At 41.0% G+C, this 13,146-nt stretch overlaps 1 protein-coding gene across 1 annotated transcript in view; it reads left to right on the top strand.

The window, feature by feature from the left end:
• The first annotated feature begins 9,499 nt into the window (after positions 1-9,499).
• LOC150079229 (vesicle-associated membrane protein 3-like) overlaps positions 9,500-13,146 on the top strand; it is a 204,931-nt gene continuing 201,284 nt past the window's right edge. Inside the window, exon 1 of the mRNA XM_090382491.1 lies at positions 9,500-9,641. Within this exon, the coding sequence (XP_090238617.1) occupies positions 9,640-9,641 (2 nt within the window). The 5' untranslated portion in view covers positions 9,500-9,639. The remainder of the gene's footprint in view (positions 9,642-13,146) is intronic.

Genomic DNA, 13,146 nt, shown 5'->3' with positions numbered 1-13,146 from the left:
GTACTTGCTGGACGAAAAACCCGAGTTTCAGAGAGAAAGAGTCATACTATCCTCGCTTGACTTTTAATGGTGCTTTTTCACAACGTGGCTGAGTTAGTCGGTTTCAGGCAAGTGTAGCGTCGTTTTTTCTCCCGGAAATTCCGGTGTTTTGTCTAGCAAACAGAAAATCGACCACAAGAAACGCAATTTACACAGTATGCACGGAACAATATCTCCTTAGTCGCTGATGATCTTAAAACAATAACAACCTCCCACGAGACTGACTAACTAGGTCATGTTCTGAAAAAGACCAATAAAAATTTCTCACATCGTCAAAGACAGGACTCCAACTCAGGTCTTTTTTCCCTCGTGGGCAACACAGCTAGTAGAATCGCTGTCCTCCCAACACCGGGTTGAAAAGACGTAAGTTCGAGTCACGTCGATGACGGGTAGGAATTTTTATTGGCCTTTTTCGCAAAGGGGCAGAGTTAAACGGTCTCAAGCGAGGTTAGCATGGTTTTTTTTTCTCATGGAAACTTTTCTTAAATTTTTTTTAAGAGAACCCCAAACACAAGCGGTATTAGAACCTATAGTACTTAGTATCGTGCTTCTCTACTAAGTACGAAAGAAGATATTTGTTGACATTAGACTTGAACTTCTGTAGACTAATTTTCATGAAATACGTATGAAGGAAGGTTGTTCCAGAAAAAGGCAGTTGAATGAATAAACGAGGAAGATTAAAAGTTAGTTCTGTGAGTTTGAAGTTGGAAAGTAAATGGAAGTTGGCTGGTGACGGCACGTGTTCGGACAGTTCTGAATGAGAGAGCGGTATTTATAGAAGCCAATTCATAACTGTGCCCATGGATGTATCTGTAGAAAAGGAGGTGATTATTACATTGTATAAGGCAATGGTCAGGCCACACCTAGAGTACTGTATACAGGTCTGGAGGCCTCATTTCAAGAAGGATGTAGAGCTGCTGGAACGAGTACAGAGAAGGGCAACAAGATTAGTGAAAGGAACAAAGGGGTGCTCTTACGAAGAAAGGCTTAAGTTTTGCAAATTACAGTGTCTGGAGACTAGGCACCGGCGAGGTGATCTGATAGAGGTGTATAAATCCTTGAATGGTTTAAGCATGCTCAATGCTGATGGGATTCTTCCTTTAGCTCAGAAAAATCACCTGAGAGGGCATAAATTCAAATTGAGGAAAAACAGATGTAGGATAGACGTGCGGAAATTTGCCTTTAGCCAGCGGGTGGTTGGTTAGTGGAACAGACTTCCATCCCTTGTGGTGGAGGTTGATAGCCTAAATAAGTTTAAGGCTCAGCTGGACAGGTATTTTGAACGAACAGAGGGGTGAAGTGGAAGTGGTTTTTTTTTTTTTTTGGCTAATGCTGCATAAGCTTGCTTTCTTGCATCAAATGCCTCTACTAATGCTAATGCTAATGCTAAAAGGCATGCAGCAGAAATAGTACGCCTATGAGACAGCTAGTGGAGAGACTCTGTTAGAGAGGAGTTATTAATTAATCTAATTGCCCTCTTCTGAATGGAATCTAGAAGCCTGAGAGAGAGAAGTTTTGGGATCACCACCCAAGATATGGGAACAATATTCCATGGTAGGTCGGATTTCCGATTTGTACAGAGTGAATAGCTGTTTGGAAGTAAAGTAACGCCGAGAGAGAAAGAGAAAACCAAGTTTTTTAGATGCAGAAGAAGGAATATTTGTAATGTGCTTGTGCCAAGAGAGATTAGAAGTCAGGGTAATCCCCAAAAGAGATATATCATTTTGCCTAGAAATCGGAAGATAAGTATAGGAGCAGAAGAATCCTTTTTGCGAGATATAAGAGAAGACTCAGTTTTAGAAAGATTAAAATCAACTAAGTTGTCTTTTCCCCACTGCAGAATGACCTGTAGATCGGCATTTAACGAATTGGCAGCGAATATTCGAGTTGAAGATGATTGAGCAGGCAAGGTTTCTCAAAATGGAAAGTGGAATGCAATGGGCTGTTGTCGGCAAAACTATCGATAGGATTTCCAGTCAATGGAAGAAGGTAATTAATATATTCACGAGGAAAAGAGTGAGGGAAAAAACTGAACCTTGGGGGGACACCGGCATTAGTGTAAAAGTTAGAAGATAGAGAGCAATATACCATCACCATAAGTGAGCGATCAGAGAGAAAACTGGATTACCAATTACAAAAAACAGTTGGCAAACCATAAGATGGAAACCTATTTAGAAGAACTTTATGTCAAACACGATCGAAAGCCTTTAAGATGTCCAGAGCAAATGCTTGTTTTTCACCGAACTTTTTCATTGAATTTTTCCATAAATGGGTAACTTAAGGCAGAATATCACTAGTGGATCGACACTGACGGAATCCATACTGGCGATCGTTGATCAGACGGAAGGTTTTATGTAGTTTAAGAGTTGGCGGTTAATTGATTTCTCCATTATTTTAGAAAGAGTAGAAGTAATTGTAATGGGTCGATAATTGAATGAGAGGAACTTTTCACCCTTTTTAGGAACTGGCTGCGTATGAGCAAATTTCCTAGCAGAAGGAAAAACACCTTTGGAATATGAAAGTGAAAAAATGCGGCAAAGAACAAGAGTAAGTTCAGGAACACAGATTTTGAGAATAAGTGGAGAAATACCATTAGGACCTATAGCCTTCTTAGCATCGAGATTCGTCAAAATCCTTCTGACATCCTTTTGATGGAAGACCACAGGAGGCATTGAATGCAGCGTGTTGGGAATGGTGGAAGCTGTTTTACCAAGATCATTAATATATGAGTTGGAAGGAAAATGGGATGCTAGCATGTAAGCTTTATCCTTGGCTGAAGTGATAACAGAACCATCAGGTTTCGACAGAGGTGGGAGCAGAGATAGGCAAAAGATGCGGCCAACAACTTTGGCAAAAGACCAGAATGCTCGGATACCATTAGGGCTATAAGCAAGTTTTCTACTCTTTGCCTGTTAAAATTCTAATTTGGACTGATTAATGACTGCTTTACAATTGTTGCGAGCTTTGGTGTAGGTAGAAAATAAAACTGAAGAATTGGAAACAAGCCAATTACGATATGCAATGTTCTTTTCTTGAACAGCCTTAGCACATTTATTGGAAAACCAAGGTTTAGATAAAGGACAAGAGTTTAAAGTGCAGTGTGGAATAAAGGATTCCATTCCTACAAGAATAATTTCACTGACACGATCTGAGCAAACGTTGACATCCGAAATTTTGAAACAGTAATCCGTCCAAGGAAAAGAAATCTTGCAGGTTATCCCATTTTGCATCCTTGTAATGCCAAACAACACCAGGTTTGGATTAGTCATGGGATAAAGGCTCCATTGGAGAAGAGACAAACACCAATTTGTGATCTGGGTTGCCTAAAGGACCACTCACTTCGACGATGTACTTAGAAGGGTTGTTTGTGACAAAAAGATCAAACGTGTTGGCTGTATGGTTAGGACTGTCCAGTATTCTGGTATGACTTTCATCAACCGGTGAAATACCACCACTTTGCTTATTGGAGGCTTGAAGTGGTAAAACCCATGTTTAGTCTCTAGAGCAAAGTTTCCGGCATCCCCCTCTCCCCATACTTCTTCAACCCATGCACGGTACTTGGTACTATAGGTTTTGACACCTTTCGTGTTTGGGGTTCTCATAAAAAAAAAAAAAAAAAAACTCAACAGATTGTTGAAGGTCATTAGTAATTGCAAAAGCCTCAGCATCTCAACAACTCCAGCTGGCTTCCGTTTTCTAGTCGGTGTGACTAGAAAACGGAAGCCAGCTGGAGTTGTGCACATTAAAATTACCAAGGAAAATTACTTGACTGTTTGGAAAGTTGGACTGGAGCAAGTCAAGTTGCAAAGAATTCCAAGTGATTAGTGGAGTTGGGAGAACGGTAGAGACAACAAATGAATTTGACAGAATGAGATAGAGAGATTTTAAGCCAGAGAATATCGAAAAGAGGAGATTCCAAATTATCAGTTCTTTGATAGAGAATATCGGAACGGAAATATGCACAAGTACCACCTTTGAGGAGGAAGGAATCATTCAGTGAGTAACTTGGGGAATTGAGATGAGCAGTGGTTGAATCAACCGATAACTGAGATTCTGTCGGAAAAAGTACACGAGGTTTGGTAGATTGTAAGTGGAAATGGACATCGTTGAGATTAGAATTGAGACTCACGTATATTTGTAAAATGAACTAGGACTTGTTTATGGGGTTTAGATCTTTTTGCAGGTAAGCTTACACTATTAGGTTGTTAACTCATGGTGTATTCAATAGCAAGAAAAAGTGTTGGGGGGCATGCTGTATGAAGTGATGAAAATTGGTAAGAATGTACCCAGATCTTTGACATAACGTGGCCTGGACAATGACCCCCCCCGCATACACACTACTCTGACTCCCTCCAGTCACTATCTGGCAGAGCAGAGTAGCAAGATTATACACTAGCTGATCCGGAAGCCTCCTATAGAGTTACTAATAGGTTCGGTCCAGTGTACTAACTAGTGGTTGTCCTGCGAGCACCATTTTAGAACTGTACCCTCGAAATGTAAGAAAGATTGGATCTTGCCATGACGTTCATCCTAACCTCAAAAGTCATCAGTCATACTGCATGATGGAAGAGATGGGGAAGGGTTGACCAGAACTTAGCTCTGGAGACTAAACATGGTTTCCACCAATTCAAGCCTCTAATAAGCAAAGTGGTGGTATTGAACCGGTTGATGAGAGTCATATACTACCTAGTATTGCATGGTAACACAGAGGAGTGGCATTCCTCCATGTGGTGTGGGAGCCACAACTGTACCCCTGCTTACGTTGGTTCACACTTCTTGGTGACCACTCGGTCACCCACAGTATGCTTGTGCATGGAGGTTATACCCAGGATTACTAACAGTCCCACCATCGTGAAGGTGGAAGCAGAGGATTTGGTTGTCAGGGACCGTCCGGTCGTCGCCGAAATTGGGTCCACTGGACTTGAATATCACCCGAATGTCAGTTCCTTGAGGGTTTTAGTCTCCGAGGTATCAAGTACAGCTTGTCTGAGATATCTGAGAGAATATCTGTGACAACCTCAAGGACAAACTTGGATTTTTCGTCCAGCGAACAGTAAATCGACCACAGAACACACTCAGTTAACAGACAGTATATACTGAGCAATATGGCATTAGTCGCTGATTCTGCTAAAAGTCCAATTACGATGCAACAATTCTCCCCGTGTGAGGAGGACGGCGATTGTAATAACTGTACTATTCGCGTGGTTTTTACTACCGGAAACCCGGGTTTGTCTCCTGAAAAACAAATGCAACAGCAGCATATAGGAGAAACCCTGGAGACCACAATTCAAACAAACACACCTTGTCTCCTGAAAACAGGCAAATCAATCTGAGATCACGCGCAATTTATGAACATAATGCACATGGATGGATGGATAGATGCATTGTTGTCTAGTAACCCTAACATGACAATTTTAAAAGAAGGCAGTGTTAATCTATTTAACTGCTGTTGAGAATGATATATTCTTTTCATACAAGAGTCACATGAAAAATTATTCTCCAGGTGAAGGGGGGGGGTGTTAGGACCATCAGGGATTAAGGCCATAATGACGATCGTCCACCTGCCTGAGCAGTTCTTTTGGTTCAAACATGACGGGTGCATAGCTTCGTGCGGTTCCCCTCAGGTACGCATCCTCCAGCCTGTCCCCTCGAAATAACTCGAAGTGGAACTCATCAGACCAGGAGACCCGTCTGCAATTATCCAAGGTCCAGTTCCGATGTTCTTTTTCCCAGTGTTCTTTCTTGATCCGTAGAGTACTGTGTCGTGGTGTTAGCAATGGGACTCTGATGAGTCGGCGGCTCTCATAACCTATTGCAGATAAATGATCACCTGATGGGCTTGGTGGAGACCTCTATGGCGCCTTCTTCATTGAAGTTAGCTGTAATTTGTGCCACCGTCACACTCCGATTGGCTGGAACAATGCGAGAGAGCGCGTCGCGGCTACGTTTATCCACCACCTTCTCCGCCCACAGCGCTGTCCACGGTGAGATGTTATTCCGGAAATGGCGTATTCCCGATAAACCCTTGCTACTGTCGAATGGGGATAGCGCAATTTCTTTACCACCTCCGCGATAGAGTGGCCCATGCTTTGGGAAACCACTATCATCCCTCTTTCAAAGTCGGTCAACTCACGACGTTTATTCATACTGACATCGAATTACCGTCTGTGTGAATGCAGTGTACCTATATACCTGTCAAGCGGTGGGTTCGTCCACTAGCGATACGGGTGACAGCATCGCGTTGCCTAGGAACCAGGTATCCCATGAATTTTGTGATTTCAGTGTATGCTGACTACTTGGTGGTCATGGTTTTGGACTGGTGTGCTAAGACTGGTGTGCTGGTTCTGACCGCTAATAATGTTATATCCGATATTTTCAGCTGATGTGCTCTTTCTCAACTGACAATTTCCTCAACTAAAATGAAAATGTTGATGTTTAAGGGGAAAGTGGACTACAATCATCCATTAATTGTTAAAATCAACAAAAAATTTATGCCTTTGTTTCCTGAGATTTAGGTTTGGGTATTACAGTAGATGACAGACTCAATTTTATTTCACATGTAAATAATCTAATTGTCACGATAAAAATAATTACTGGCTCCCTAATTAGGATCTCCAAACAGAATTAGGTGCTTAATCACAGAGCGCTCCTACTGTAATACACTGCTGTGTTTGTCTCCATGGCCAAGAACAGTGCTGGTGTGTAGTTCCACAGGATAAACAAATCCACTCTCCAGTCAGAACTATCAACTCTTGAGAGAACGACGTTTCTTGCAACGTCTAAAACTTGCAGAACAGTTTCTACTGCTTCATTTCTGTTTCAGATTGGACACACCTCTGGTTCATAAAGGTTAAACCTACAGAATAAAACGGAGAATTCCCAAGTTTACACAGAATAATATGAGTAATCCTACTTCTTTCCTTCTCTTGTCTAACTGTTTTTTGCATAAATCAAACACTTGCAAGCAGATTTTCGGGCTGCCCATGAGCTTTGATATATCAGCGTCGCTCTCAGATATCCAACTCTTAATCCCCGCGATTAGCACTTATTATAATCATAAAGTGGAAAAAGAATTCGTACCCTGGTTTTTCCACTTGGTGATTATAATAATTGTGTCGAAAACTTGGTGTCGAACTCCGTCAACGACGCGATGAACTTTTATGAACTTTTTTTTTTTTTTTCACTGCCTGGCTTGGTAAGCCTGTCTCGGACGAGGACAGCAAGGTTAGTCCTCCCTGAAATTCGGTTTTTCGTCCAATAAAAGGGGCAAATCGACAAGGGAACACATAAAATATATGAACATAAGAAACATGAGTTGGTTGACCTAATATGACAAGATAGATATTTTATTCTCTCTAAATTATCATTTCGGTTTGCCAGAGCTTTGGCCAGGTAAGGAGATTTATCATCTCACTGGGCATTCCAGAGTTTTCACTTTTGAAAAAATTTCCTCCATTCATTTCAATTTTTCTTTTTTCGAAACCTAACCTGCAAATGGAAATACCGTCTTGCTGGTTTTAAGCTTGTTCCTTTTTCTTTCCCCCCTTATTATTTTTTTTATAGGCGGATTTTATTTTGCTATGTACTTAATTTACATTTCCTATCTAGTTGATGTTATTATTATTATTAGCCATATGGTGCAAGGAAGCGTGAGGCTTATGCTGCACCAGCCAAAAAAAATTCCCGAGTTATCCTGAGATATATATTTATTTTTTTTTTTTTTTAGAAGCGTTATCTGATGCAATTTATTTTTATTTAAACGTGAACAGTAGATACATTTTCAACAACTATTTACTTTATGTTCAAAGCCAAAAAAGGAAAAATAAAGAAACTTTTTAGAAAGAAATACAAACGTTTCAACATTTCAATTTCAGAAATTAAGAAAACAGTTTCTTGGCATTGGATCAGTCTTATAATTCACACGTTGAAGGTGATGGACTCTTCAGTGATGGTGAAGAGGTGACCGCCACTGTTCCTTTCGCTATTAAGATGATCCAGTGTTTCTGATCTTTTGCAGTGGAATTCGAGTGGAAGTCTGCTCTGCAACTTCCTCCGTAGGCTCCACTTGAGATGTTGCGCCGATGTGTGGACAGGAGGCACGTCTTCACTGCTTCTTGTGTGCTTCAAGTAGAAGTTGTAAACGACGCCTTGGCAGCAATGAATAAGAAGTTGCAAGTGGTGTGTGTGCTGTCTGCTCAGCGTGAAGCAGGTACTAGTAGTCCTCCGGAGTGTGGGCGTGGTTGCAGGCAAGCTTTGATGCATCCAAAGAGTATTTGACCAGTTCCTTGTTCACAGGGCATGCCAGGTATGTGTGTTCCAGGGTACCTGGAGTGGCGCAGAAGAGGCAGTAGTTTGAGGTGCGTAACCCGAAGATTTGTAGCTTGAATGGGTAGGAAGGACGAAATGTTCCAAATGTGACGCAGACATCCACTGGATGTCTGCGTCACATTTGGAATATTTCGTCCTGTACAGAAGGTTCCACTGAAAGTTAGATGGTGGCTTGTGGTGAGTGGAGAGAGGTACAGGGAGAGCTCGGCAGGTGGATGACGGGAAAATCGTGGCTCTAAGGCGAGACATGATTAGTTGATAGACTTTTTTTGGAGGGTGGAGGAGACAGGGGTACCGTGTCTTCTGGTGATGTGATGACGAAGGTTGGTGTAGGTGGAGATCCAGTCACATTTCCATTCTCTTTCGCTGTAGTGATGTCTGGAAGAGCTTGTGTGATCGCTGATTTTAGATGTCTGTGTTGTTGCTTTGCATTTATGGTTTTAATGGGCAAGTCTTCTGTTCCTGTTCTATTCACGGCTTGGTGTCAGGAGGTCGCCTATGGTTCTTATTCCTGCCCAATTACACGTAGGAAAGAAGGGAATATCATCATTTGCAGGGTCTATTATTCTTTTATTGTAGAAGAGCGGTTCTGAAAGTATTCTGGGAAGGGATGTTCTCTCAAGAGTACGGTGAAAGTTTAGCTTTTTCCAACGGTACAGTGCGTCTTTATAAAACTGGTGCTGGTGCCATATCCATTCTCAAGAAAGATAGATAGATAAATAAAGAGAGAGAGAGAGAGAGAGAGAGAGAGAGAGAGAGAGAGAGAGAGAGAGATCACCAAGAAAGAGAAGAATGATGATATCCAGCTCAGGACCCTGGGTGTGCCAAGCCCATACTCACCAGATGTGAGCCCCTGGGGTGACGATGTCGACAAGAATATTTCTCGCGAAGTACTAATTATTTGTTATTTAAGGTGATGTGAGACAGTCTTGTCGACTGCTTGGCCTATCAATGGTATATACCACAAAATATTTTATTTTGACTATTTCTACATGCGCATAAGAACTCAAAATATTTTTCGCGGATAATCATGTCCGTGATCGACGAGGCCTTTGTTTGGATGAAATTTTCTTATCAAACGTAGTTCCATCTAGTGATATCTTTGTAAACCAAAAAGAGGACCCGGATCAGTGACATCACTTGCCACACTCGTCGCCATTAATCTGGTGTTTCGTAGCGTGATACGTTTTCGTTGATTCTTCATTTATTTATTTTTGGTCGTTTTGGGTCTTCTGTGAGGACGTATACGCCACACTTCCTTCTAAATTCGATATGTAAGCAGTAACATGTATACTCTGTCCATTTTCTTTAAATTTGCTTGCCGCAGTAATATATTTTTAATATAATAGATTACAAAAAAATGGGTGGGTTAATATTGGGGGGTTATGCTTTTTGCTTCGGTATGTAAAAAAAATTACTATGTCGGTTACAGTTTAGCAAGCTATATATAAGCTATACTATGAAAAAAAAAATAAAAATAAAAAAATATATATATTTATATTCTATATGTACAGTTTCTTCATACACCTATTTATATATCCGTGAAAGGACCGCTTATGAACAAATTATATACTTTATTCATCATATTTTATTTCATTTTTTTTTTACTTCGGCCGTAGATAATAGTATTGATAATAAAGTCAGTGTATGATTAATTTCCCGAAAATAATTCTGTATTTTTTGCTGTAGCACTTGGAGCCTGAGCTTCGACTCTGTCGCATTTACATCCGCTGGTTGGGAGGAGATTGGAGCATGCTAAAACCATTAAATAATTAATAATTATTAGTACACAGGCCAGAAACGTTCAAGATGACCTAAACAAATGTAAATGGTTTTGCATATCGTTTTTATTCACCGATATGTCAAAATTTAAAAACTCTGGATAGGTTAGTAATTTAAGTTCCCCGAGTTTCATGTACGTTGCAACTTCCTCTAGATTCTAGTCTTTATTTGTAATCAGAACGTTTTATTGGACAATGGCTAGACTGAATAAAGCTTTCTTTCCACAAATCTTTATTCATTCTAGGCATAAATTTTAAATCAGTAGTAATTAATAGCCTGCTCAAAGTAGCGACCAAAACATTTCATATTTGTTTATTTGAAGTTGGTAATCATTAAGAAATGCATTGTGAAAAGAACTTTTTTCTGGAGAACAGATATTCTGTAATCATCTTACGTCAAAAAACTTAGGGCAAATAAAAATGAATAAAATTTATTCTGTGGAAATCTCTGAGGAACTATATCTGTTGTGGCAGGATAGTATGAATCACTTATATTGGTAAAGCAGCATTTCTCGAACTGAATGCAGGGCAGTGAGGTGATGTGGGGAGGTGACTGTGATTTGTGGCATATCTACAGGAGTGGCATTTAGTTGTCTTGAGGTGATCCTAAAGTTGTACCACGCTACTGGGTACAAAAAAGTTTCACGAGACCAGTGGTTTGATAACTTCATCGCTGGACAGTGCAGTGTCGAGTCAGTTTGGTGTGACATAAGCATTGGGAGATCAAAATTGAGAGTAGGAGTGTGCTATAGGCCTAATGACTCTGATGAGTATAATAAGAAACTGTTCGGAGAAATAGAGTGGGCCAGTAAATCAGAGAGTCTTATAATGGGGGATTTTAATTTCCCAGATATTGACTGGAATTTGGGGGCTGGTCACTCACACAGAAGCAAGGCTTTTGTGGATTTATTGGATGATTGTTTTCTACATCAGCATGTTCGGGAGGCAACTAGAGGGAGTAATACTCTTGATTTGATTATCAGTAGTGATTCTTCATGCATTAAGAATCTGCAGATAAATGAACCACTTGGTGGCAGTGATCACAGTGTGCTGAAGTGGGAGTTACTCAAAGAAGTAACTACCATTAGGGGTAAAGGGAAGGGGTATTGCTTTCGTAAAGGCGACTACAATGGACTGAGACAGTATTTAAATTCTATACAGTGGGATCAACTGATGATATTGCCAACAGCAAATTCAAAATGGGAAGCATTCAAAGAACTTATCGTGGAAGCTACTAGGCTTTACATACCAACTAAGAAATATTGTTCAAGGTTTAGGCCTAAATGGTTGTCAGATGAACTAATGAGGCATATGGCAGAGAAGAAAAATGCATGGGATACATACAAATTAACACGTGACACGGACGCCTATGATAGATACAAGTTGATCTGTAACCAAGTTACAAAGGAGGTTAGGCAGGCGAAGGCAGATTACGAGAGATCCTTGGCAAGGGATGCGAAGAAAAACAGCAAAGAGTTCTTTACTTATGTAAACTCTAGAAGGAAGGGGATGAATCAGATTGGTCCACTTGAGATGGATGGGTCAACTGTTGATGACCCTGCTCGGGTAGCTAACAAACTAAATGAATATTTTGCATCGACATTCACACATGAGGAGTTATTCAGCGAGGGGAATGCCAGAGGTGTATTCAACTCTAGCAGTAAGCTAGAGAATCTTGTAATAACTGAGAGCAAAGTGGAGGAGAAATTGTTGAAGATAAACACAAGAAAGGCACCTGGGGTGGATGGGATCTATCCAGTTATATTAAAGGAGGCAGCAAAGGAGGTAAGCAAACCCTTAGCCATAATTATGAGAGCTTCCTTGGACTCAGGGGAGGTACCCATTGACTGGAGATGTGCAAATGTGACCCCAATTCACAAAGGGGGATCAAAGGCTGACACAAGTAATTATAGACCTGTGAGTTTAACTTCTGTTCCCGGAAAATTAATGGAGGCACTGGTGAAAGAAGCACTGCAGGATCATCTAGACAAGACTTCAGTTATAGCTAGGACACAGCATGGTTTTGTTAAGGGGAAGTCTTGCCTGACCAATTTGATTGGATACTATGATGCAGTCACAAAAGAACTGGATGCAGGGAATAACTTTGATATTATATACTTGGATCTTAGAAAGACTTTTGATACTGTTGCACATGGAAGACTGCTGCACAAATTGGAGCAGTGTGGCATTGGAGGCAAGTTGCTGCTATGGATAAAGGGGTGGTTGAGGGGGAGAAGACAGAGAGTGGTAATCAATGGACACTGCTCATCGTGGACTAATGTTATTAGTGGAGTCCCTCAGGGTTCAGTATTGGGGCCTTTATTGTTTTCTGTATTTATAAATGATGATGATGGTATATCAGGCTTAATGTCCAAGTTTGCAGACGATACGAAGGTTGGCAGGGTTGTCAAGGACACTACTGACACTATGCTGCTGCAACAGGATTTGGAAAGGTTGAGCAGATGGGCTTCGAGGTGGCAAATGAAGTTTAACATTGACAAATATAAAGTACTACATATGGGAAACAGCAACCCCAGAGCAACGTATCAACTCTGTGGTACTACACTGACAGTGGTAGAGAATGAAAGGGACCTGGGGGTGGTGGTGCAGGCAGATATGAAGTTCTCTGAGCAGTGCAGACGAGCTGCAAGAGTAGCTCATGGTGTATTGTCAATGATATATAGGAATTTTTCTAGCAGGGATAAGGAGGTGATTATTCCCTTGTATAAGGCAATGGTCAGGCCACACCTAGAGTACTGTATACAGGCCTGGAGCCTCATTTCAGGAAGGATGTAGAGCTGCTGGAACGAGTACAGAGAAGGGCAACTAGATTGGTGAATGGGACAAAGGGGTTCTCTTACGAAGAAAGGCTTAAGTTTTGCAAATTACAGTGTCTGGAAACTAGGCACCAGCGGGGTGATCTGATAGAGGTGTACAAAGCCTTGAATGGTTTGAGCATGCTCAATGCTGATGGGATTCTTCCTCTAGCTCAGAAAAA

This window comes from Mastigoproctus giganteus, chromosome 10, assembly GCF_048544385.1.
Source record: "Mastigoproctus giganteus isolate SK-2022 chromosome 10, ASM4854438v1, whole genome shotgun sequence".
NCBI classification, from domain to species: domain Eukaryota; kingdom Metazoa; phylum Arthropoda; class Arachnida; order Uropygi; family Thelyphonidae; genus Mastigoproctus; species Mastigoproctus giganteus.
Note: the sequence above shows the minus strand (reverse complement) of the source record. Positions and strands in the feature narration are given on the sequence as shown.